Here is a 26519-nt window from a genome sequence, read left to right as displayed (position 1 = left end):
TAGAAGCTGAGTTGTTATCTGTTTTTAATCTAGCTCATGTACCAATAGTTGATTGAACATAAGATTTCCTATTACATAAGTACTACGAGAGCTGGCAAGCAGAGGCAGGGCAGAGAGAAACTCCAGAAAGTGGGATACACAATTCTTTTCCTCTTAGTAGTTTGCTGTGGCTTTTTGATCCCCAAGAAAGGTGCTTTCCTTCTCCCTTGTGGCAGTTTTACTGCCTCGTGGTAGAAGTTTAAAACGTGTTTGCAAAGTGGGACTTTGCAACAATATCAAAATATTTTGATGTAAATTTTCTGATAAGCTATCAGAAAATGACCTAATGCTGGGATCTCAGGAAAGAAATAGCTTAGAACCTCTGCAAGAGAAGTTAGTCAAGGAACGGTAACTTGGTGGAAAAAAAAAGGAAAAAGGAAAGGAATAAAAAGCTCTGATTATTACAAGAAGCTATATTATTCAAAGAAATTTGGCACGTGTTTTCATGGTAGTAATCAGCCCTGTTAACACTGGCAGAGGAAAGGAAGTAACAAAATTTGTCTTGGTGCCATCTCTCCTAAGTATGCTGTCTCTTAATTACATATTGAATAGTAGCTGGTGTTTGAAGAATAACGGAATAGAAAGATAGAAAGGAGAAACATGGCAATGTTGATTCAAGCTGATATTTCTTCCTGCTGGAAGGCTCTCGCTGATCATTGAACCATCAGGGTTCCTCCTCAGCCTTTCCTGAAATGCCCAAGATGTTAATTTTGTAACAGCAAAGCCAGGCCAGATTTAGCTCTCAATTTTGATTTTGTAATACCAGGTTTTCATAACTCCAAGAACATGTGTAACTGAACTGTTTCCATTTCTTGTTTCTTTTATTCTTCCTTTGGTGACCGAGGGAAAAATGTTGAAAGCAGTATCCTGCAAGAGGTTCAACAAAAGCATTGCAGTGCTCCAGGTGCGAGACAAAGTGACAAGAAATGGTCTTGTCTGTTCTGTTGTCTGAGATTGACCAATCTATAATTTCAGTGGAAGGAAGAAGTCACGCCGTTTTTTTGAAGAGCCCTCGTAGTGCATAGCTTTTTGTTAGGTGCTGAATTGCCTTTAAACACCTCTGCCTCAGTAACATCAGAATAATAGCACTTCTCTGCCACACACAGATGCTGTAGGAGTAAACATACCAGTTTAGGAAACGTTCAAATGCGATTTTACTGCAGGCTGATTTAATAGCTTATCTAGGAGTTATATGTAAGTGAAATAGTCTTTTATAAACTATTATTTTCCAAAATTAGAAGGGCAGGAATCTTCTCAGACTGTAGCTAGGCAGGGGAAGGAATTCAACTCTAAAATAGACAACTGTATTTTCCCATTGCATTGAACAGCTCTTCAACGCAGATTGTCTGAAGTAGTTGCAATAATATCTTTCTACTTTTCAGGCAGTGGAGCTTAGAGATTCAGTTTTTTAACATCTACATCATCTCTTTTCTCCTGAGACTGAAGCTGGTTACCATAGCAAAATGGCGAGGAAGCCGATAAGCTAGTGGTACCATTTGGCAAACCGGGTACAAATTCATTTTATTAAGACAACGGACTATGAAAAAAGAATGAGGTTAGATATTTTCCTTTTCTGCTGTAACATGGTATAAAATACTTGTGAAGAAAATGTTTGTGAATGCATACTGAATAAAATGATCTTTATTCAGCCTACATAACAAGCATTGCTGCAGATAGTAGGAGCTTCAGTTTTACACCTCTGCATATCTTTGATGCTGTTAACATTACACTCTAATTTTCCACCCTGGGGTTCAGAGTGCTGCAAAGATGCCATACAGCTTCTATTTCACAGAATACGTACAGGTGTCTATTTCTTTAAACTTATGCTGCAGTGTAGTTTTTAGAAAAAACATGATCATCCGAGTCTGTCTTTTAAATTAGTTTGCAAAGGGTTTGTGTAGAATGATATCGGTGAGAGCTTAACAGTCAAGTTGCTTTGTTGGCCTACACACCTTATGAATAATGTTTGACAGTGTTTTTTGCTCTGCATTGGCAGAGTTGATCTTTGTGCATCATCATGTGCCTTGAGCTGTGCTTCTTGGCTTCTGAGGGCTACTTCAGGGCAGTGATGTTTTCACGGTTGTTCCCACTGGGGGCTGTTTGTTGACACTGATGTCTACCCATGGAAAGCTTGTTGTCAGGTCTGAGGGGTCTCCTGTTCTTGATGCAAGAGTTGAGTTACTGTTTTGGGAAGTTTGCTTGGGGTTGCACTAACTGTAAGTGAAATGAAGCCTTGTTTCTTGGGGTAAAAATAGAAAGCTGAGTATTTACAATCCTAGAATCCTTAGAACTGGAAGGAACCTTTAAAGGTCAGGTAGTCCAACTCCTCTGCAATGAATAGAGACAACGCAGCTAGATCAAGTTGCCCATGGCCTAAATGTCTCCAGGACAGGGCATCCACATCTCTGGGCAAACTGTTCCAGTGCCTCACCACCTCACTGTAAAAGACTTCTTCCTTTACCTAACCTAAATCTATGCTGTCATTCTATCACAGCAAACCCTGCTAAAGAGTCTGTCCCCTTCTTCCCTATAGCTTCCCTTTAGATATTGAAAGGCCACTATCAGGTCACCTTGGAGCCTTGTCTTTTCCAGGCTGATGATTTCCTGAAAATACTGATAATAACCATCTTGAACTTGTAGAAGTGCTGTTCACAGACTGCTAGTAATGCGGCCGTGAAGCAGGAATCTGAGTAACTTCCAGGAAAGTCCTTTTTCTTCTCCATTTTTAAGCTGTTTCTTTGTGAAAATGAACACCAGTGTTTTTTATACTTGGAGAGGGATTTTTCATCCTTAAGATCCTGCCGTTCTGCTCATTATCAGCAAAAAAACCCCTATCAAGTGCCCATCGGATGCAGTAGTGGGTTAGCTGGCAGCTGGCTGATGTCTGATCAACTTCAAGAAGGGACGCAGGACACTGGACCTGTCAGGATTACCATGCCAGCCTTAGAAAGAGCTGAATGAGAATGTAATAGCAAGGGTTTGTAAATGTGCAAATTTAGGGTCATGTTCACGTGTATGAACTGCGCCTTAGCCCTATCTCTGTCCTGTGTGAGGACACTTAAGATGAAGGGAGCAATCTGCAGGGGATGAGAAAGACTTTCCTCCTTGAAAACCAGTTATCTGCAGATAGATCTAACTGGTGTTGATGGTAACCACCCACGGGTATCTATGACCTGCAAGTCATCGTATTTTAGTATAGTACACAAGCGTGGGAACTTTCTGCAGGGACGCAGCCCAAAATGCAGCAGGATACAGGAGCTTTGTGTGTTGCCATCTACTGGCAACCATCCTCAGAGAGAAGTCCCTCAGCTGGTTGTAGTTCAACGTATTGCTTAATTTTGAGCTGAAAGACCAATTTTTCCTGCCTAAAACCAGTCTCGGGTCAGAGTTGTTAATAAAACCATTTCCGATGTCTTTATCGCTTGCATGTAGTCAAGATGTTTGAGTAATCTCAGCAGACTTCCTGTTGCTCTTTGGGATGTTGGTGGGTGATACACGAAGAGCTCCTCTCCTCCCTGGTCTGGGGACTTCTGAGCACCTACTGCTGGCTTGTGGCCTGAGTGATGCCCATGAGGGTGCTGCCTTTTGGAGCCTGATCCTGTGTTTTCAGTGAAGGGGCTGCTCTGGAAATTATTAGTAACAAAGGCAAAGGGTGTATTTAAACTATATTTGGTCTATAGGGAATAGAATAAAGGTCTCTGTTTTAATTTAAGAGTCCTGTAAGTTTGACAGTCTTTCCCCACAGAGAACAGAGGTGTTTTGAATAAGTGTCCTCATAGAGAGATGCAGTACAGTTTGTGCAGCTCTCCAGAAGTTTTATTTTGACCTCTGTCAGGGGAAAATATTTATATGATACTGTCAGAAGTAGTTTTGAACATTATACATGAACCAAATGCCAGCACATGTTTTATTTTTTCCTTTTTATTAAAAAATGGTTAGGAAATAAGAGTTGCGACACTAGTTTGCAGCGAAAGTTATGTGACTGCTTTATTACAAAACATAATCCATGTGGAAGCAGAGGAGTGATGTTGCTTTTCCTTTATACATGTCCAGTCCAAATATATGTCAGACTTAATAACCTTTTCTGTAGCCATGTTCATAGAAATGTAGAAAATGTAATTTTTTTTTTAACCTACTAACATAAATTTTTGAGATGAACTACATAAAAAAAGGATTGCTCTTAAACTCTGTGAATACCAGCATTTTCCCTTCACTATTTTAAGCACTGTTTCAAAATAGCAGTTATATATATCTTTGGCATGTTTTCAAGCCAGATATGTAAGTACGCAAATGTGGAAATATTTGTGTTCCTCTGTCTGCGTGAAGCTTAGCTGACTCTTAGCTGACAAAGTAATGGTGCATTTTTAGGTGCATTTTTGTCACAGTAGTTCCAAGGTTTGGATGACCAAAGGTAGGACTATAGCATTGCTAGTATTTTTTATTTTATTGTATTTTACCAGGGAAGTAATACACAATGCTAAGAACATATATTTGAGGCCATATATAGAAGGTTTATATTTGAAAACTAGAGAAGTGAAATAAATTGGAGCTTAAGGTTTACCGGTGGCTTGGATCAAAGAGGTGTGGAATGGGCTCTGGCTGCTGCTTTGTTACTGATGGCAGGTTTCCAAAGTGTAATCAAGTATTTTCTCTTTGTTTTTTTTTCCCCTTTTGTTGCAGCTGGTCTCCAATGTTCTCATCTTCTCCTGTACAAACATTGTAGGCGTGTGTACCCACTACCCAGCAGAGGTGTCCCAAAGACAGGCTTTCCAGGAGACCAGGGAATGCATACAAGCCAGGCTGCATTCTCAAAGGGAAAACCAGCAGCAGGTAAGAACAACAGTGGGAAATAAAAAATGGAACTGCAGAAATGCAATTAGCATGCAAATTGTTCCTCTAGGATTGCGTTTGTAGGCCTCTCGCTTTATGACTGATACAAGCAAGAGGAGGCTGATAGGAAAGGGCAGGATTTTTAAAGGCTTGAAAGAGAACTCAGGGAGTATTCTGCAATACACTGAAGAATTTGTCTGCAGACGTCTACAAAAATCCTGTGGTCTGTGCTCTGTGGATGAAAATCACATAGTATGCAGATAGTCTGCACAGCTTTTTTGTACCCATTGAAGCCACCGTGTGTTGGATTTAGATGCAGCTCACAGGCTTCAGATGGACTCTGTTTGTGAGGCTGAAGTGTGGTGTGCTTGTCAGCAAAATCACAGCCAACAGGAAAGGTGGGTTGTAGAGAAAAATGTGGAAATTGCCCCATTGAACATATTGTTCCTTGATTCCTCCAAAGAGGGTCTGCTTCCTGCCTTATTCAAAATTTACTTTCTGTTTTTATACCTCTGCACACCACATAGGCCTCAAGCTGCATTTAACTGAGAAGTGAGATTCATCACCAACTCCAATGTTCATTTGCTGTAAAAAGGTCCATGGCTGCCAGCAAACAGCCTTGTCAGGGGTGCTGACCACGTCTGCTCCTTTTGGACCAGCGTGGATGTTCCTTTGCTAATACACCTCTACCCTGAAGTACATTTGTACTTCTCATAGTAGTCTGTCCAGTCCATCTTGAGATGAATCATGAAATGGGGCTTCCATCCCTTGGGAGACATCTTGGAGCTTGGTTGTGGGCTTGGGAAAGAGATCAAGAGAATGAATCAAATGAATCAAGCATCTTTGCATTTCTTTGGCAACCTGGCCTAATTTTCCCTCATGTCTCAGCCCATCTGCATCTTTGGGTCTGTTTTTGGCAGTGTTTTATGAGTTTCCTCTGGCTAGACATAGTAGCTGTTTAACCTTACTGTTGAATAGCATGTACATGTGCTTTATTTTGAGAATATATGTATGAAAACCACATTCACGATCAAAGCTTCATTTTCCTTTGTAACTAATGTAATTTCAGAAAGATGAAACAAGTGGACTCCTTTGGCACCTTGAGATGGAGAAAAGGATTAGCTCCAGGGAATACCCATTTTATTTATTGATTACAGCTCTCTCCTCCCTGCTGAGAATGCATGTGCCATTCTGGGGCTAGAAGCTTCTGTGTCAGAAGTAATTCACGAAAGAAAAGCCCTGAGAAATGCTCTAGCTTTAGGCCTTTTTTCTTCCCTGCCCCCAGAAGGTGCCATACCATGCAGAAGAAAGCCAGAACATCAAAAAAACACAGGTCAAAGCCAGTCACTTGGACGTGCCCTCCGGAACTTCCAGCAGGAACTGTGGATCCTGGCAGCTGGGGACTTCTAATAACATTACTTGCTGCCAGAGTCTGCCCTGACATTGATTTCCAGGTTTAGTTCAGATGCTTTTCCATGCATAATACATTGAGGTAATCTTAAGGTGACAGCAGATGCAAATAAACGTCAGTTCAGCCTGCATCTGCGAGAGCTGGGCTCCAAACAGGTGCAGACGGAAAGGGAATGGCACTGCCCGGTGCTGTTACACTCATTTGCCTGTTTCAGAAGACCTAATGATGCTCCTGTGTGTTGTTCTCTATTAAAAGCAGGCATATTATCTCCATGAAAGGGCTCTATGTTTTTCCTCATTAAGTTTCTGCCAGCACCCAAAATTAGAAATAAAATTCCAGAGTGTCCCATCCAAGATAGACACTCCTCATGCTTTCATTATCTGAGATAGCCTAGGGCAGAGCTGTAACTCTGTTCCTTGCCCAGAATAAAATAATCTTGGATTAAAAAAAAAAAAAATTCCCTTAATAATCTGCAAATACTTCAGATTTTAGTAAAAAAGTGGTTGTCAGAAGTGCACAGTTCTAGCATTGCTTGGCTTTCACGTGTTTTCACATTCTTTTCATCTCTGTATCACTTAACGTGTGATGAAAAATCAGTGTTGCTAAACCTGAGGACAAATGGTCAGACATAAAACACTAAATATTTGTTGATGCCTTGAGGTCATTTTGGGGGAGTGCAGAATACATAGTTAAAATTCCTATGTAGTGTAGAGTCATTGTGCAGATGTGTGTGTTCTATATATGCACCCACATATGCATATATCCATGTGTGCTTACGTAAATAGAGTAGATCTGTATTGTACTTTTTCATCTGTGCCTATTCTAGAGACTGGTTCTCCTCAGTATGCATTTGTTTAATGTATAATTCAGTAGAACTATGCTGGAATCATACACTGAAATGAGAATTATATATGAATTTGCTCTTGCTTTTGTTATCAGGTCAGACTGATGCCCTGTTATGCAGCAGTCCCGGCCATCTCACTTGTGCCTAAGTGATTTTTCAGTGAGGGCTGCACTACGTTTCATTCGTAATACCAACATGCAAATTGTACTCTAGTGGAGACCTTAATTTCATCTCTCCATTTGAAGTAAAGGGATTTTTTCTTGTTTTCAAGGTCTTTATGATGGCCTGTGCTTTACTAAAGCACTTGTGACAGCCTCCTCTTGGTAGTTTCAAAGGTTAATTTCAATGATTCTGACGTTCCCAGCATAGGGAATGAAGGTAATGTCCAGCTCTGTCATGCAGCTCAGTCTCCTAATTAGTTCCTATGTGGAAGATAGCTCCTGTTGCATGCAGTCATTTCATTTGTTAAGTTTTATTCCCACTTAGTGATAGTTCAGAGAGGTGTTAGTTTCCTAGAGATCCTGAATGTGTTGAAAACATTGGTGGTTCTATCTGGCAAGTGCCTGTGGTGTCAGGAAGAGCAGGGCCGGGGGTTCTCCTGCAAAAGTTAGCCAGAAATGTGTGAAAAAACCCTTGGAGCATTAGTTGAGAAATTCACTCCCCCGAACGTGTCCTTGTTTTGCAAGCAATTAAAAAAAAAATCATTCCACTCTGCTGCACCCACAGGGAATGTTCCAACCTGGGGTGCCCCTGCACTCTCCAGTGAGCTCCGAGTTATTTAGAGGATGCACATGTAGAATAGCAGCTTTCACACATTTGAGGGATGCCAATTATCATATGCAAATGACAGCAGCATGTAGCACTAGTTACTCTGGTAAACACTCAAAATGTGTTGTGCTTTTGCGCTCGAGGAGTACGCTAATAGCTGGCAGAAGCCTGAGGACACGTGCATGATTCATCATCTTTTATATATACATATATATATAAATATATATATAAAATTTGATGTGTGAATGCTAGCACATGCAGTATGCTGCTGAGAGTGCTTTACAAAACAAGTATCTTGTTAGGACTGCTGCAGTTTGGAGCTGGGAAGGCAGACATCCCTCTAACATATCTTCTCCTGTGTTATTACTACTTCCTCGGGCTGGAGGTGAGAATCAGTCTCTTTAAAGTACATGTTGAAAGGGGAAAATGTAAGTACTGGACAGTGCTGAAGCCTATAATACATCTCAGTGCATGCTGAACACATACTCAGCACATTCACCTCCTTTTGGTTCCCTCAAAGTTTATCTCCCGCCCTAGAGGAAGAAATTAATGAGGAACTTTCAGGAAAAGAAAAAAAAAAAAGTAGAAATTAGAAACCAGAAACTAGGATGTGTTTATAACTGAAGTGCAGGCAAGAAGTTTGGTGACGTGAATAATTAGTTCAGGAATGCTGACCCCTCTGAGTCAGGACTGGTGCTTGAGCCCTACTGTTCCCTGTGTTGTTGAGAATTAATGAGCTGTTAGATAGGTCAGGCACCTTCGTTTATTCTACATGGTCTCTGTCATCGGGAAGGAAGGCCATTTTTCTTCCCTGTGCTCACTGCAGGGAAATAAAATAGTAAAGGAGAATGAGGTGCGGGATTTTGGGATTTTTCAGCTGTTCCAGAGTACTGCCTGCCAGTTGGGCTGTGCTGGATCTGGGAGAGATGCCCAGCACCTTCTCCAACCGTGGCCAAAACCCTCCTGTTCAGGAGCAGGGTGTGAGTGGGAATCAAATTGAATACAGAGAGTGAATGGTATGGGCAGAATTAATCAGGTGAGATCCCTGAAATACACAAATACATCCCTAGGGTGCTTATTACCTGCAGGTGTAAATTCTACAGCTTTTACATAAAATTGCCACCAAATTTAGAATAATAGCAAGTGCTGGCTTTTGTGTGAGCTTTTAGGAAAGTTACCAGAAAGTCATTGTTTTGTCATGCAACTAATTTTTGCCTAGCATACAAAACTGTATCTGGAACAGCTCATAAAATGATATTATGAAAGTCACACTAAAGCTATTATCAGTAAATAAAAGTGCAATTTAGTTGTTCTGAGTGAGGGTGGAGAGCAGTGAAATGCTGATGACAGGTGGTGGTTATTGGAAGCACTCTTGTGGGGGATGAGTGGTTGTATGGGTCTTAATTCAACTGGGCACTAATAGTGGTTTTAAGTGTAGAGGTGTAGCATTGTATTGCATAGTTGGCCTAACTTCTCATGCTCATTTTATTGGAGCATTCCTATTAACTTGTTACTTGCTAAGAATAGGTTTGTACCTGCATGATGGGGAATGTGCTCAGATGATTAGGTAGGGGAAGAAGAGATTTTAAATGGTGCCTGAAGGTGTTGGGGTGTGAGTTCTCGGGTGGTATGGGAAAGGGGACTTCATGATGGCGTGGAGAGACTGTGTGGAAGGTCAGATGGTGTCATGTAGCAGGGTCCTTCTAGGAATGTGCAAGTGCAATTTTTGAATTGTGTGGATCTTTCATTTGCAAGAACTGGCAACTGTTAATCACAATGCCCAATGCAAGAGTGTTGCATTCTTGTTTTGGGGTCAGGATAGAATTGCAGATACCTTAACAGGGGATCAGCTGCTGGGTTTATGGGTATGGTTCTGCTTGGTTGTACTCATCACCCCCAGTGTGGTGACTTCATTCCACCCCAGTGCGGAGCAAAGTGTGTTTGTTAACTGGGCAGCAGGTGCTTTAATTGCTTCATCTGTCTGACTCCACAGGAGCGTCTCCTGCTCTCTGTACTTCCTCGACATGTTGCCATGGAGATGAAAGCTGACATTAATGCCAAGCAAGAAGATATGATGTTTCATAAGATCTACATCCAGAAGCATGACAATGTCAGGTAAGAAGAGCAGGCTGTCTCTCAGCTGCTGGGGAGGATGGACTCTCCCAAAGCTTGGCACCTATGGCCCAGGGATGAAGATGACAGCAGCACATGATCCAAAATAAGTGTAAAAGCTGTTTGGAGTGTCATCAGTTGACTTTGTAAATTTATTTACAGGACAGGAGAGGGATTGCCACGTGTCCTCAACATCCTCCTTTGAGAAACAGCTTTAACTATATTTTTTTTTTTTTTTTTTTTTTTTTTTTTCCTGGACTGTGTTTCAATGGCTTTGAGAAAGTGGATTATTTGAATTTGCTTATTTTTTCAGCAGTAACAAACTTACCCTTCTGATAAGTCATGAAGGGATGCAAGTTCAAGATGGGTACCATCTTCTGTGAGATGAATTGCAAAGCCCAGCTGGGGTTCAGGTCCCTTGGAGCAGTCCTTGCCAGCCTGTAATTTCAAGCAGGATGTCCATTTGTGACAGCCCTTGGCACCTGCTCAGCCACCAGTCAGCCACACAGTGCTGTGTCTTGGCTTATGTGGATGAGCAGAAGAGCTTCTGCATGTCACCAGGTTCCCTCTGTCCACTCCCCAAGGAAAAGGGATTGAAATTTTAATGTAGTTGCTGGATATCTTTATGGGCTGCAGTTTAACCTAATCTTAACACGTTTTACCTCTGCTATTGTAGTCACTTTGGGAATGACTTCTGTGTCTGTCAGGCCAGATCCTGACACTTTGTAACAGCTCTGTAAGCACTTCTTCTGAGACATGGGGCTGGGAACAGGCAGCTTTCCTCCTTGCTCTGTCCATCACCACTTTAAACAAGTGACTTCCTTGTAAACTGCTTTTGTAGCCTACTCTCTTATATAGCTTAAGTATGTTGATTAATTATATTTTCTGATACTTAGTAGAAATGGATTTCTTGCATCTTTTATTTACTGTGCCTGCATAAACCCCATTAGATGATGCAGTGAAATCAAATTAAAATTCTGAAGATTCTGAAGGCTACAACAAGTTGACATTTCCTTAACATTGGGGGTGGAGACAAATGGAAAATTGAGAGGGGGTTGCTTGCTGTGGAATCTCATATGAAACTCACTGAAATTGGGGCAAGTCTGCACTGGCTTGGGTCAACTTCAGTTTGGCCTTTTGTCATTTTGGTTGTGGCTGGGCAAAGTTGTAAAGGTCCACTAGCAGTACTGAAGGCAAAAATGTCATCAGCTGTTAAATACTTGTAATGGTTTTCTACTGAGCATTTAAGAACGTAATTATGATAATAAAGGTGAGGGGAATAGTTTTCCCAGAGTGATCACAGAGGAGTAGGTGTTGCAGTAGAAGATGTTTTCTGTCTTTATACCCTTTTTTTCCATTATTACCCTGAGCTTGTTCCAGTAGGTATGTAAATTTCTTGTGATAGATGGCATTTGTGAATTTTTGTAATAGAGAAATTACTTCTTTCCAGTACTCAAAGGTTAGCTTGACATTCAAATTGAATGCAAGTCATTGGATGTGACATGAGACTAATCAGTATGGTATTCTATTCGTTCACACTTGTTTCTGTATATCATTATTTGCAGATCTAAAAGTCATTCAGCACAGTTAAATCCTAGTAAAGGTTATTGTCTGTTTAGGGTGATGCTTCTTTGAAATTTTGTTTCAATTATGTCACTAAATAAGCAAAAACAAATTAATAATAAATTAGCACATGCAAATCAAGCTCAGTATTCAACACACGCATTTTTTTTCCTACTTTCTCTCTTTTACTTTGCCAGGTCACAGCTTCATGTAGTTTTTACCCACATGTACTAAGAGCAAAGAGGAGGTAACTCAGGAACATCTCATCTTCGTACACTGTTGGGAAATGAATAACTAAGTATGAATAGAGAAAAAGGAAACACGAGTTGGTACAAATGACTCATTTCACACTAGGAGTTCAGTATGGAGCCTTTGCTCTTGCCTGGGTGCTCTGAAACCACCCCTGGTGGAAATTACTGTGAATGGTTTTGAAGCATTTACGTGCACCTGGAAACACAGTGGTGGCAGGGGGTAGTGCCTCGACAATGTGGATTAATGAATTGGATGAAGAAAAGCAAGTGCACACATTACTTATGGGGAAATGCTCCAGGGGAGGCTTTTGACATTAGAACGCTGCAAGCAATTTTGTTTTGTTTTTGTCACTGTTCAAAAATGTCATAAGATCCGAGTTTTTATGAGCTAGAGGTTATTGTGTCAAGGCAATTGAGAGGCATGTGAAGGGTGCTGTGCCCAGCCATTGAATCTGGCTTCCTGTTGCTGATTTACGAGCAGAAACATTTCCTCCACAGTTTGCAGAGGTGGGAAGGTCTGTGTGTATGTGTGCAGAGACACGTGTTTCCCTCCACCAGTGACCATAGGCAGTGATTCTCTTTTCCCACTCTCCCAGATTAGTTGAAAAAGCAGACTGTCAATGAAAGGTGAGGCACTGGCATGAGCTGCCCAGGGAACTTGTGGCTGCGCCTTCCCTGGAGGTATCCAGGGCCAGGTTGTACGGGGCCCTGCGCAGCCTGAGCTGGGCCTGATTTAATGGTTGGCAACCTTGCTTGGGGTAGAGGGTTGACACTAGATTGCCTTTGAGGTTCCTTCCAACCCAAGCAGCACTGTGATTCTGTGGAAGTAAAACGAATGGGGACTTTTGCTTACTGTTAAGATTGCTGTTGTAATGCCTTGACCATTCTACAGGCTGTTCAAGCTGATCACAGATTTCCCCATCAGCATGGAGGCCGCAGCTCCAGAGGCCCAAAAGCAGAGCCCTGCTCCTGCTTTGGGATTTTGAGTGGGAGAAGGGGTTTGCAACATTCTGTGTCAGAGAAGATTAAATATTCTAATTTTCAGGAATGATTGGGCCTGGGCATTTGGAACCACCTCTAATTTCAATTAAAAAACAAACCCAAATCACTCTACCAGCAGAAAATTTTATGCTAAAATTATGTGAAATTGCTGTGCGTTTTTGCTTAATTTCTATTTTAAAATGTGGAGTCTTTAAATGTCCATTTCTGCTGTGATATTTTCAGTCTGTGATATTGTGAAACGTACATTTTTCTTTCCCTTGGAAAAGAAAAGACAGTACACACAAAAAACACAGCCAAACATCAAACAACGTGCAAAGATCTTTCCCAGCTGCCAGGAGTAGGTCTGTAAAACACAGTCATGATCCTTTACTAATGGCATTTCTGCCACAATATTGCTTACTGTGTTACATTTATCTCAGGGGTTAGTTTATCTCTGTGAGGGAAAAGGTGATGTTTTTATGTCTCTCTGACCTGAATGGATAAAAGCAAACCTTTTTAGAACCTTATCAGGACTTCCTGTGAATGAGTTCATAATCTCCTGCTTATTGTTATGGAAAGTAAAATTCAGAGACTAATTTATCCACAATGAAAATATAATTTCCTGTCATTTTTTTTGGCAGCAAAATTTGTTTCAAGATTATGTTCTTCTGAAGAAATTAGGGTGATGATGGAACTAAGATGAAGGTTTGGGGTTAATATTCTCTCTTGAGATGCAAATGAGCAAAAACTTTGAACAGGGAATGAAACCATTCCCCATCCTGATGCATTGAATGAGAATTAACTCTGACAAACAGAGAACAGTGGAGCGTGACGTGACCTTTCACACGTATGTGTGTTAAATATAAAGTCTATTGTCAAATGAAATCAGGAAAGGAGTTCCCGAGACCATGCAAGTAATTCCAGGCAAACAACAAGGTGAATTATGTAAGTAAAGCAGTTTCTTTATCGTGAATGAGATTATGTCTGATAGACAAACCCTAAAATACTCATAGATAATACTGTTTACTGAAATGCTTCCTAGGCAGAATTTAAAATGTTTTATATTGACTATTTATAGTACTTCTCTGCAGAGATAGTGGCTTTAATGTTATCTAGGTTTGGCCAAATATAGTAATCTCTATGTTGTAAAAGGGGACTTAAAGTCCTCTGTGAAGGGATAAAGGTTGGCTTTGTCACTGGAATTCCTTTGATGAACTGTTTTAAGAAGTTTATTTTAGGACCAACATCCAAGCATGGTGAAAGTGACAGTTTCCTCTTTTAGATCCTTTGCATAATTCTTATGAATCATGTACTCAATAACATTAACCTGATCTCATAGTTTTCCAAGCATTTTGAGAACTTGAACTAAACTATTCACAGAAATGAAACAGTCTATTTGCTTTTGGTTTTGTAAATGAAAGCCATTTTTAACTAGTTGTTCCCACTGACAGTAGTTTTCTGGTCTAGTAACATTCTAACAATGAAAATGTCTCCTTAAAAATGACTAAACAGTTGCACTTTGGCTGAGCGTCAGAGCTTTCAATCCGTCCATGTCAACTTAAACTCTTCACCTTATGGATGTTGTGGTGCTTAATTAGTTGCTTACAAAGGGCATCAAACTCTTGGTTGTTATCTAATTATGTGTTATGTTTTCAAAAATTTCAACTAAAAAAAAACAATTTTCTCCTTCTTTACATTGTTCCTTTACACAGGATGTCCAGCCTTAGTATTTCTTGGGGTTAAAAGAGTTATCAGTATAAATAGCAGAGCAAGGCTGAGCTCTGTGCAGCTCATAGGAGAGCTCCCAGAACATGGCTATAATGGGATGTACCAGTTGAAAGCAGTGCACTGCTCAATGGTGTGTTCTGGTTGGTGAGTACAGGCATGGGGCTTCTTCCAACTTGCTAACAGCAAAATGTCTTCTGAAATGTTAAATGTGTTTATAATGAGACATATTCTCTCCAGTCTTGGTCAGACAATAAATTGTCTTTTGGGGACAGTTTTGCTAATTGGCTGGTTTTCTTCAGAAGCTCATCTGGTTTCTGTTTTTGTGCTTTTTATCGTGAGAGGATATTAAAGCTAAGCAGAAACCAGTTTGATTTTACCTCCTTCAATAAATAAAACTATATTAAAGGAATGTAGAAATTTGTGGATGTACTTCTCTGGATCTTTTCAAAAAATTTTCCAAATAATTTCTTGTATTGTTCAAAGCTTTAATTTCTGTGGAAAGTCATGTTGCTAGGGAAAGACAGCACCAATAACTCTTATAATAGAGTCACGGAATGGCTTAGGTTGGAAAGGACCCTAAAGATCATCTAGTTACAACCATCTGCCATGGACTGGTTGCCACCCACCAGCTCAGGCTGCCCAGGACCCCATCCAACCTGGCCTTGAGCACCTCCAAGGATGGGGGACCATCCCTGCCTCCTTTGGGCAGTCTCGCCAGTGCCTCACAACTCTCTAAGTAGAGATTTTGTTCCTAACATCTAACCGAAATATCTCCTCTTTTAGTGCAAAGTAATTCCCTATTGTCTTATCACTATCAGCCTGTGTAAAAAGTCAGTTTCTCTCCTGCTTGTAAGCTCCCCTCAAGTACTGGAAGGCTGCACTTAGGACTTCCCAGATCCTTCTCCAAGCTAAACAAGCCCAACTCCCTCAGCCTGTCTTCATAGAAGGGGTGCTCCAGCTCTTTGATCGCCTTTGTGACCCTCTTCTGGACTTGCTCTGGCAGCTCCACTGCTTTCCTGATTTGGAGGCCTGAAATGCATTCATGGGTGGGTTGATTGGTTCCTGCTATCAAGTTAACAAGACCTCTACCTGCTTTTCTTCATTCCAGGCCTATGCTCACCTGTAAGTTATTTTTGGAGGTAGCTGGAGGAGAACTGTGTGGGTTTCATGTGGGTGAAGGTGTCCTCCGCATTAAATTGCCATAATTCTGGTTCAGGTTGTAGGCTGAGAAAAGTGAGTAGGAGGGAAGCGATCAGCCTTTCCCCAAGTGGCAGCAGTGAATTTTACTTTTTCAGCAACTTTTCTGTTTCCCTGTCAGGAGCCAGCTTCAGGATACTTCACCTGTGTCTATGTAGAGGTAATGTTAGCTTTTTAGTTTTCCACAAAATTTATGATTTTTTTTTTTAAGATAGTAATTTTCAGGAAATGGCTAAGCAGGTTTCACCCGTGGGTGATGGTTAATTACTTTGTGCTTATTGCTGATTTCTTGGCTCTACCTAATACATTTGTTGTTTTTGAGAGGGAAATCAGTGTCTTTTAGAGGGAAGCATTTAAGCTGAATCCAATGTATAAAGGAATTTGATTGTTTGGTTTGTTTTTTTTGTAGCCTTTAGTATGTCTGAGCTTGATATTGAAGCTATGCAGTAAGTTTAGATGTTGATACTTTATGATGCACTTCAACTAAATGTCTCTCTCTTTTCAGTACATGTCAGTGCTTCAATCTTGAAAATTTCAATTTATAGAATAGAGCAGGTTTATATATTTACTGATTCTGCCTATTTGTGTGTGCGCTCAGCACCCTCTCAGAAGAACAAACACATGCTAACTTGTTTAAGCATTCATCTGGCTGCAGGTTTTTTTCTCTTTGAACCCTGTGATCTTGGTCTCTACTGGGAACTCCTGGTGCCTTCTCAGGTATAAGAGAGTCTTGTACCCTCCATAGAACAAAACAGATAAACAACAGTTTGCAGGGCGCCCTGCTGGTTGCATTACTTAAACACATGTGTTGTGATAAAGATAACAGCCCAAAAGTGCAGCATGCCAGGTGACTGCAAATCTGCAGCTACCAGCAAGCCATCAGCAATTAGGAAGAGCCTGTGATGTATAATTCAAACCCTAGGGTCTGTGAAGTTCACAGGGTGATGGATTGAAGAATGCTAGATGCTTTAATGATGAAATGCTTGAATAGTAATTTGAAGAGAATAATGAAGGTGCCTGCAGAATTTTACAGAGCAGAATTTAGAATTTTAGCTCATCAAGGTTATTTGGTTTCTCTTTTTTCTTCAGTAGTAATAGAAATAATTAAAAAATGATAATAAAATCTCATTGCTGATCAGCCTGATTGATAGTAAAGGCAATTGCATTAAATGTATAGTTTAAAAAAAATTATTAAATTAATTACTTTCAGTCTTCTACAGTAACCTTAAGGGAGGGGGGAAAAAGAAGTTATTTCTGATCAGAACTTTATAAAGTCTTACTTGTGAAAACTTGGTTAACTTTCACTTAATCAATTACTGTGTCATGTAGTTAACATGCAAAGTGATTTTAAGAACATTGAGCTTATATAATAACATTTGAAGAGGTTCTTGTTAAAATCATCCTACCTTTTTGCTTCCTCCATAGACTATGATGACTATGATGACTGAAAAGCAAAACAGTTAAACTCTTTTATTCTGTAATGCACTGAACTTGGCAAAACTATTTAAAGCACTAATTTACAGAAGCTGTAGAACAGAGGCACACTATTTGGTGGTGATGGATTAACTTGTCTTACACTGTATTTAAATCCCTCAACAACAATTGCTAATATGTGCATCTGTTCTCACTGATGTATATATAACTTAAACACTGGATAAATGATGAAGAAGAGTCAAACCTGAAACCAATTAGTGGAGTCTGGTATCCTGTGATTCGAGTTAAGGCTTTGCTCCCTTGAAGCTATGTCCTCCAATTGTTGAAAACATAAGTGTATTTTAAAAACTTCTTTTTCATTAATTTTGCTTAAAAATGAGAGGTTAAAAAAGCTGGAAACAGGCTCGCACTGGCTGTGTGGGAACTAGTCTAGGAACAGGTTGCTTCAGACAGAGAGCTGAGCAGAAATAGGAAGCAACCAGAGGACTGCACAGAACAGCAAAGGAGGAAAAAGACCAGAGATTAAATGAATGTCAGCATGCACACCATTGGCAGAATATTGGCTTTGTGAAATGATGGAAATGATCTTTATAGAAATTGGGGACTTCTGCGTGTCCATTTGTGCTTCTGGTACAAAGACCTAAAAATACACACAGAGAATTAAAAGGTGGGAATGAAGATTTCTAAGAGCAGGTAAATTGTGAAAAATTGAAGGTTTGCAAATAATTTTCATGAATCACAGAGAAATATGAGTGTAAGCTCTTCTCAATCAGTGATCTGTTTTTAAAAGACAACAAGAAAAGATGTGTATTTTCTTCCCTTTTACTGTGGCCAGCAGAAACCTTTGGTGTTGCTGTATGTATGTTTGGGGGATACCTGAGGCTCTCAAAGACACTGACAAATTCTAAGGATGTTGGCAAGTAACCATCTTCCTCTTTGAGCCAGAGTCCTCAATGAATCCTTTAAATGTATAGAAGGGTGATGAGGGTTTGAAACTGGCTTTGTCTGCCTCAATTGTATGGAGCTGACCCCCAAGCCCTTGTACAGTGACTGCTCATGCTGGATGGTCCATCAGCTGTGTGACTTTCAGCAAAATATTCTCACCTAGCCTTGTGTGGCCAAGAATATCATAGCACATGTCTGGTGACACAGATGGATGACTTTGTTCTCTTGCAAGATCATCCAGAAAATCCCTTTCTCCCTCTTTAGCTGCTGGAATTACAACTTACCCTCCCACGTGAAGGGGAAGGTGTGAGGCAGCTGGGCATTTTCTCTGAATAGAGATGCTGACAGTTTGTTGATCCACCAAGACAGCTCACTTAGTTTTTGTTGTTATTGTTTTGGGTGGGACTGTTTTTAGCTCTATGGAGAATTCTTGCAGATTCTGATAATACATTTAACACCATTTCACACTCGTCATAGGGAACGTGTTGCTAATAGGATGGGACAATTCTCCTTCTGACAACCACTTAATTTCAGTTGTCTCCAGGGTCTGGTAGACCCATACATCAGTGAATGCAGCAGCAATTTGAAGAGTGGCTTTGTAATGCCCTGGAGCATGAAAGGGATGAGAGATGTACGTTGTGTGCTGGTGGGGTATTCATGTAGTGATGAGGCAAAAAATTATTTCCAAGGCAAAAAAGCCTTGGAAAGCAAATACAGCAATTGTTAGCAATGGCTGGAGGAAAGGAGATGAAAGAATGGAGAAGAGCCTCGTGCTGATTCAGACAGTGGATTGCCATAGCAGTTCTGATGGAGAACCTCCAGCCTGCGGAGCGTGCACACCAGGGTGCTGCTGCTTTCTGCAGGGGGTGCTTCCAAAGAATGAGCTAGCAAGAATCAGTTTGTACAACAAAGCAAACGAAACTTTGGCTTCTGCTCAAGTGAACTTGAGCACTTCTAGTTATGGATCAAACTTCAAGAAGAGCCAAATGCTGATCCATACAAGTATAATTATTCTCTTTCATTTGGAGTCTTTTCTTCTGGGTTATATTCAAAACTACTATGAACTTGTTTATAGGATTTATTTTATTTCCAGGCAAGAGAAGAAGGCTTTTTGAGTTAATAGTTCCATTTTGTTTTAATTAAAAAGGAGAAAGAAACCATGTCTCCTGTACGTTTTTCCTTAAGAATCTTCCGTGATTCAGAGCAGCTGCCCCCAAGTTGCAGTTTAGGATGACAGGTCCAGTGCAGGACAAGTTTGTATTAGAGAATATCAAGAGTGAGTGATATTCCTTTTGAAGATACAAGTGTTCGTTGTCATTTTCGCTGCAAACAGAATAAAATTTTGTAACAGAAATCAGAAGAGATTACAAATCTCTTACAAAGCCTGAAATTGCAGTTGTGACTTTCCTGCTGAGCTCCTTTTCCTTGGAAGTGTATAATGGGGGAAGGAATAAACCGAATAGGTGCTCTCTGAGAGTCTATAAAGAACTGGAATAAAAAAAGGAAAAATAGTGCTGGAGGACAACTGTGCAGAACTGATGCTGGGGGAATTCTGTGGGGATCTGGGATTCTGAGATCAGCATAGGAAGGTGACAGCATTTGCTCCCCCATTGCAAAATGATGTGATGAGAATCATCCCAGCTACTCTTCTGTAATACAGAAGCCCAGGTAGCACCAACTCTGTAAGCATGTATTAGATCACTGTATGTTACTTAGGTATATGCCCTCATTGATTTAAGTGATTTTTTTTTTGCACTTTCCTTCATGTCTTCTAAGTTATTTTTTTCCTGCAGATTCAAGGTTCATTTTTAGTGGAAGATCATAAAAGCAGCATTTTGTTGGTTTGTCTTGAATCCCACTGTCCTGTGTCACAGGGAGCACCAAAATCAGCAGGGCAGAGCGTGGTGCTGCCTGCCTCTGCCTCTAATTATTCTGAGTGTTTTATACACAATGAGCAGCTGCAGCACAAGGTCCTGAAGACACCCCCGTTCCCAATCCAAAATAGCCTGTTGTCCAGCTCACGCTACATTCAGGCAGGGAGAAAATCAGAGCCATGTTTTCTCACTTCTTGCAGGCAGGGGGGTCGTGACAGTTTCCTCCCTCCATTTATATCTTTATAGCAGATTTTTGCAGAATGTTGAGGAATGCAGGCTGCAAGTTGCTGTGTGTCTTCTGTTCTTTAAAGATGTGGCTGGCTGATGTGGGGTTTTAGCTGGCTGCAATATGGGCTCCCAGCAAAAATTTGGCAAGAGCCGCCTTGCAGGCAGCACAGATGTAGTGGGGATGTTCCTAAATGTGGGGACACATATCCTTTTTGCTGTAGTTGCTGACTTTGCCTGAGCCCCAACTGAATTTCTTAGTAGCAAATAAAAAGGAAAGGAAGACAACAGTGAACTGTGCTGTAAGATGCTATCATGAGGTTCAAACTTAAGCAAAAATTGATCGGTGAGGTTTTGCAGCCCCCGTGATCCTTCATTAACCACAGGGGTATGAAGCGAGAAGGGAAGACCAGAGCTCAGTGTGATCCTGGGGGTTGTTTGCTTTCATATTTGACCACTGTTAAGTTTTGTCTGTTCTGTTTGTGAGGGCTCTGCTGACCGGCTGCTGTCAGCAGGATTTTTTTTCAGTTGCATAAGGACTGGGAAAACAGTCTCTGTCTGACTCTGTCACAGTGAATGGCTTTTAAGTTAAGCCATGGCTGCAGTTATTGTGCTCTAGCTGTGACACTATAAATAAAGTTATTAACAGCAATATGTAAATGGGTTTCTATTTTTGTCCCCTGTATTGTTTGCGAAATCTAGGGCAGTTACTCAGTAAGAATCATCTGCTGTTTAGCACTGAGCCTACCAGCATTTGATGCTGTGTGGGCTGCTGCTTTCTTTCTTTTTTTTTTCCCTCCCTTTCTTTCTTTGCACTGGCTTTTAGAATCCAGCCCCTTTACAAGTTTGTTTATTGTGGTACATAAGAAATAGAGTAGCTATGCTAAGTGTTTTCAGGCTTCCAGAGAGTGACCTGGTATTTAAGAATAGAGAATCATCTCTTGATATCTGAACTACTGGAGCATTAAAAACAGCTCCAACAACGTCAAATACACCACTCCTGCTGTTTGCCTTCATGTGCATCTTGCAAATTCCAGTTTCTTCAGAAATCTGTGTTTCCTTCCACTCCCTTCCCATGGCTTAGCTAGGCCAGGTGAGTGAGGAGTGCTGCAGGAGGGCATGGATGTGTTGTTGTCCAAACACTGCCCTACTGTCATGGCTACTCCTGTCTGGAAGGGCAAATTACACAAATTACACAAATTGCCCAGATCCAAGGCATCTGTTTAGAAACCTGAATGCATCCGTGACAGGGACAGCAGCTGTATTGCTGTGATGCCTAACAGATACACTGCCCAACACATTTCTAGCATGGGTAAGGCATCAGTGGTTGAGGGTGTGCTCTGGTTCAGTGCTTCACATAAGACAATTTGAACAAAATTCCTTCTGTTCTGTGCATGTATTTAGATTCACAGAATCATGTAAGTTGGAAGGGACCCTTAAAGGTCATCTAGTACAACTCCCCTGAAATGAACAGGTTTATCTAGAGCTCCATCAGATGCTCAGAGTCCCATCTAGCATGTCCTTAGATGTCTCCAGGAATAGGACATCCATTACCTCTCTGGGTAACCTGTGCCAGTGCCTCATCACCCTTTCTGGAAAAACATCTTCCTGATATCCAATCTCAGTCTTCCCTCCTTTCATTTGAAATCATTTCCCCATATCCTATAACAGCAGACCCTGCTAAAGAGTCTGTCCCCTTCTTCCATGTAGCCCCTCATTTAGAAACTGAAAGACTGACCTTCCCCACATCCCTTATAGAGGAAGCCCAATGTTCTTGTCCTGTGCCTCTTCATAGTTTCAGTAACAACCATGTTGGCTTGCAGGCAGGCTCCTGGTTTTGCATAGATGTAGGAAGAACTGACTCAGTAACTTTCCTCTGATTTTTATGATCTGGGATGCGTCACCATAAATATTTTTTAAATTGTCTCTAAGGTGGCTTCCTATGCTATAGAAAAGATCTGGTCACAGTCTATTGATTTTATTGGTATTAGTTTCAGTGGTAAACTAATAACTGTTTACAGGAAATTCATTTGGAGATGGTATTTTGTGAATATTGCAAGTTGGAAGCAAATGGCTTAGAGAAATATCTTAGTGCATTAACAGAGAACTGAGATTTTCCAATGAAAAATGCAAGAGAAAAGCCATTTCTTTATATGCATATCTATTATTCCAGTGATGGCAATTATAGTAATTCTCTTGAAATCAAGTTAAAATTACATGCCTGCATCATTATGAGAAGAAACCACTGATTGCAAAAATCAGCGGAGATTTAACTGAAAGTTATAAAGAAAGACTTCCACATGCAGTGGGCAGCAATGCCTCACCACGCTGCCTGCTGCAGCATCTCCAAGAGGCTTCATGTAGATGTTCCTAGGATTCACAAGGCCAGAATTCACATTCCTGCTTTGCTGTGGTGTGGTTTTGAGCCTCTTTTTGGATCTTCTTTATATGCTGTGCTGCTGTCTTGGTGCGGCATTGCTTTCATTGTGCTAACGAGTGAGTATAAAGATTTGTGAGGTGCTTCCACACATGTTCATAGACTTGCATTTGTTTTCTCTGACTGCACAGCCTTCCTCCTAAGTACCTTTGAAGCTTCTCTCAGACACACACCCTTATTGCGAACATTGCTACTGGTTGTAACATGTCGCATCTTGTGAGCCATGGCTTTTTTTAGTATTCCTTCATTTTATCCATTACTTAATGGTGGTTTGTTTGAGAACTTCATATTGAAAATATAGTGGTCTGCTGTATTTTACAAATAGGGAAATTTGAGGCAGAAGACAGCTAAGTGGTCATGGGCTCAAATGAAGCGCTGGTGAAGATGAGACTCAGGGGGTCTTGACAGCTTGTACCTTGACCAGCATAATGAAACAGAAGTGCTGTAAATGCTTTATGATATTGCACATCATTATATTTATAACCTGAATGCCATAAAGTAGATTTAACACTACTTAGTATGCATGAAATATCACATTTATGCGAAGTATCTTGAATATGAGGTTGATTAGGGAGTGAAGAGGTGTGTGGAATTTAATATTCCTTGTTCGAGGATGATTTTTGCATAGAAACATGCGAGTTAGTGAGCTCACCTATGCTGCCTGCCTCCTAACAAGGAGTGGTTTTTACTGCTGATATTGATTGTACAGAATGTCATTCTATTTACATTGCTTCTCCATGGTAGCTGGAGTTTTCTATGTCACCAGAAGGAAATGCAGGATTATGGCAGCTAATTGTCATCAATCAGTTGCAGTGTATTAATGAATTATGTTTTAAAAAGGAAACAAAAGCCTTATATTTAAATTGTAGGCCCCATAAAGTTGGGAGAAATTTGCTTGTGACTTGAGCATATCTATTCATTAATTGTTCTTATCAGGTAAGCAGTATTAATATAGTGCACAATAGCCAGATAACAGGTTCAATTTCCTGCAGGTTTTTTCCTTCTCATTTAACACTGAAATTACAGTCAGTCCCACTTCTCACTGAACGCATCATGTGCTTTGTTATTGAATTTATTATCAGGTTTGTTTATTAATTAAGAACAATAATTGAGCTCAATAAATGGGCTGTACCATTCTCTTTGGTCAACCTTTTCACCTTTCAGATCGCACAACAAATAATTACGTCTTCAAACTTCAGTGTTGCATTGATGTTTCCCACTAAGGTGGCCATCAAGAAGCACAAGTGGTAAAATGTCTCTGTACACCTTGGATTTCTCTTTACATTTTCTATGTGTCATTTTAAAAACACAACTGCTGTATTGCATTTGAAAATATGAAAGTGAGGAGACAGCGAGTCTGCGAGTCTGTTGACTGTTCCAGACAGGCTGGTAGGACTTGTGTTGCTTTGCTTCAGCAATTAGTGTTCCCAACAAATGGCCACTTCAGTGTTATTGATCTGGTAAGCTCCCAAACACTCATGGTTTCTGCCAATACAGAGAGCCACATCACTTGTCCATGTTCAGCTTATACTTGAAATATTTTGAGTATTTTCATATAGTCTGCTCCCTTTGAAAAGAAGTTTGAAAAGAAGCAGACAGCTACAGGGAAGGTGTAGTTGCTTGTTTATGTTGTAAGTTATAGCATTTACAAGAGCTGCTCTGAAAGTAATGCTTTCTGTTTTATGATGTTGGCCCATCAGAGACGGGTGTTGGAGGTAGGGCAGTATAGGTTGAACCTTCCCACCAGTGTTTCATTCCATGTTTTTGCTGATGACAGACAGCAGCAGAGGGGCAGTCTGACAAAATGGTGTCCAACATGGAACTGCCCTTGAAGCAAAAGCATGGAACTGAATTCCTCCATATGGAAAAAACTGCATTGACATTCATCAGTGCTTGCTGAACATCTATGGAGACCAAACAGTGGTTGTGAGCACAGTGAGGTGGTGGGTGTTGAAATACTGTGAAACAGTGGGTCACTTCTGCTGGTGAAGATTTCTATGAGCACACTATGCAGGCTCTTGTTCATTGCTGGCAAAACTGTATGGCTAATCGTGGCAGCTATGTTGAAAAATACTGTTTTGTAGCTGAGAATTTGGTCTGTCACATAGTGTTATTGCGCCCTTTGTATCTCTTGTAGTTTCCATGGAAGTAAATAGGAGGCATTACTTTCAGAGTGACTCAGGTAGATGCTAATGTAGTGTTTTCACTATGTCCTCACTATTCAGAGGAAAAAGTGAAGAGGCACCAACTAACAGACATGCAGGACAAATAAATCACCGAAGACCAGGATGCTGGGGAAGCTAGTGGAGGGAACGAAGACGTAAGGTTAGGTTGAAATGACCTTTTCTTGCAGAATTATTGCAGCTTTTCAAATAGGGAATGAAAAAGTGTTATTACTTGACTAAATATCCATATCAGGAAAAAACTGAAAGCTAATTGAACAGGTATAAAGAGCTCATTCTTTCAACAGTAAAGACAAGGAACTGAGCAATCTGTAACAGAAAGCATCCCAAACTATGATTCCATACAGCTCATCTATCTGTCCCCTATTCATGACCCAGTATTTCATACAAATGTGAAACTGTTAATTTTCCATGCCAAAACATATAACTCCATTGCCTTCTCTGACAACTGACTGACTGGCTGCTGGCACACTGTTTGTAGTGTGCTTTATTTACATACAGCTGCAGTGGTAATGGATAGTCCCTTCTTGTAGGGCTCTCTTAGTTTTGACTTTCATCTTGGTTTTTGTTTTTTTGATGTCAAAATTCTGCCAAGAACAAAACAAAACAAAAGAAAACATTGCTCTGAAGCCAGGAAACAGATTGCAAGAGCACTCACAGCAAAAAATATGGTTGAAGTTGAAGCATGACTTCTCCTTTTTCTCCTATATGCAGTTCTGAACTTTGGCTGTCTTGTGGGGCAGACGAATCTGAGATGTATTTTGGTGTGGACCAGGTCCAGCTCCAGTGTGGACAGAGCTGCCAGCTCTTTTGCACTGGTCAGGCAGGCCTGGGTGAGTCTGGGCTTGCTCTGAGCCTAGGAGATGTGGTCAGAGTCAGCCAGATCTGAACTGAGGCTAATGTGCTCTCTGCGTGGCTATTTATTCAGCTATTGAGTAGATAAGGCTACTTTGCACTACATATATCTTTAGGCTTTGCTTTCCTAAACTTCCTCAGAGCTGGAATGGATTTGGCTAACCTGTAAGTTTTTACTTAGGGGTTTCTTCTTGTCCTCACTGATCAGCAGTATAATATTCATTCCCATCAGCCCCTTCTCAGATACATGTAAGACGGCTGAAGTTTCTCCTTCTCAATAGCCCAAACTCTCATTTGGGCAGCTAGTATTTTGTTTTTTTTTATGTTCAGCAGACAGCAGCATGTAATTTGGCTTGTGATAAAGTAGTAATAAAATTCCTTCCATTCATCTCAAAGTTATCTGTAACGCGCTCCACCTATAATTAAGCTTGGTAGCCACTGTGTATCTTTTTTAGTTTTGCCTTCCCCAAATGGTTTTTCTTCCCAAAAGGCTATTTATTACTTTTGTTCCCAGTGAAGAATCAGTCTGGTTAAATATAGCCTGCTGAAATAGGAAAATCTATTTAACTTGAGATTTTTAGAGGGAGACAGACATTAACAGGGGATTTTTTTGTTGGTTTTTTGTTGTTTTTTTTTTATTCAAAATTAAAAATGAGTGCTGAAACTGCTTAGCTATGAGTAACTTCTGATAACTGGGATTGCTGCTCATACTTGTAGGCTGCAAACCTGTGAAGGTCATGGAAAAACTTTTCCCTGTGTGACTGGTGCTGTTTTCCTCTTCTGCTTGGTGAACTTAATTTCTTCTTATTTCCTGCATTGGCAGTGAAAGGCAGATCACGAGC

General features: G+C 40.6%; 1 protein-coding gene across 1 annotated transcript in view; it reads left to right on the top strand.

The window, feature by feature from the left end:
* The window catches only part of ADCY5 (adenylate cyclase 5), a 190245-nt gene that overhangs the window by 98450 nt on the left and 65276 nt on the right, over positions 1-26519 (top strand). The window contains exons 2-3 of the mRNA XM_042827382.1: positions 4720-4869; positions 9886-10007. Coding sequence (XP_042683316.1) covers positions 4720-4869; positions 9886-10007 — 272 coding nt within the window. The remainder of the gene's footprint in view (positions 1-4719; positions 4870-9885; positions 10008-26519) is intronic.

The sequence above is a fragment of the Centrocercus urophasianus genome, unplaced genomic scaffold (genome assembly GCF_019232065.1).
Source record: "Centrocercus urophasianus isolate 14NV4802_14NV808 unplaced genomic scaffold, USGS_Curo_1.0 seq_28, whole genome shotgun sequence".
Lineage (NCBI taxonomy): Eukaryota > Metazoa > Chordata > Aves > Galliformes > Phasianidae > Centrocercus > Centrocercus urophasianus.
The sequence above is the reverse complement of the archived record's forward strand: the minus strand, read 5'-3'. Positions and strand labels throughout refer to the sequence as shown.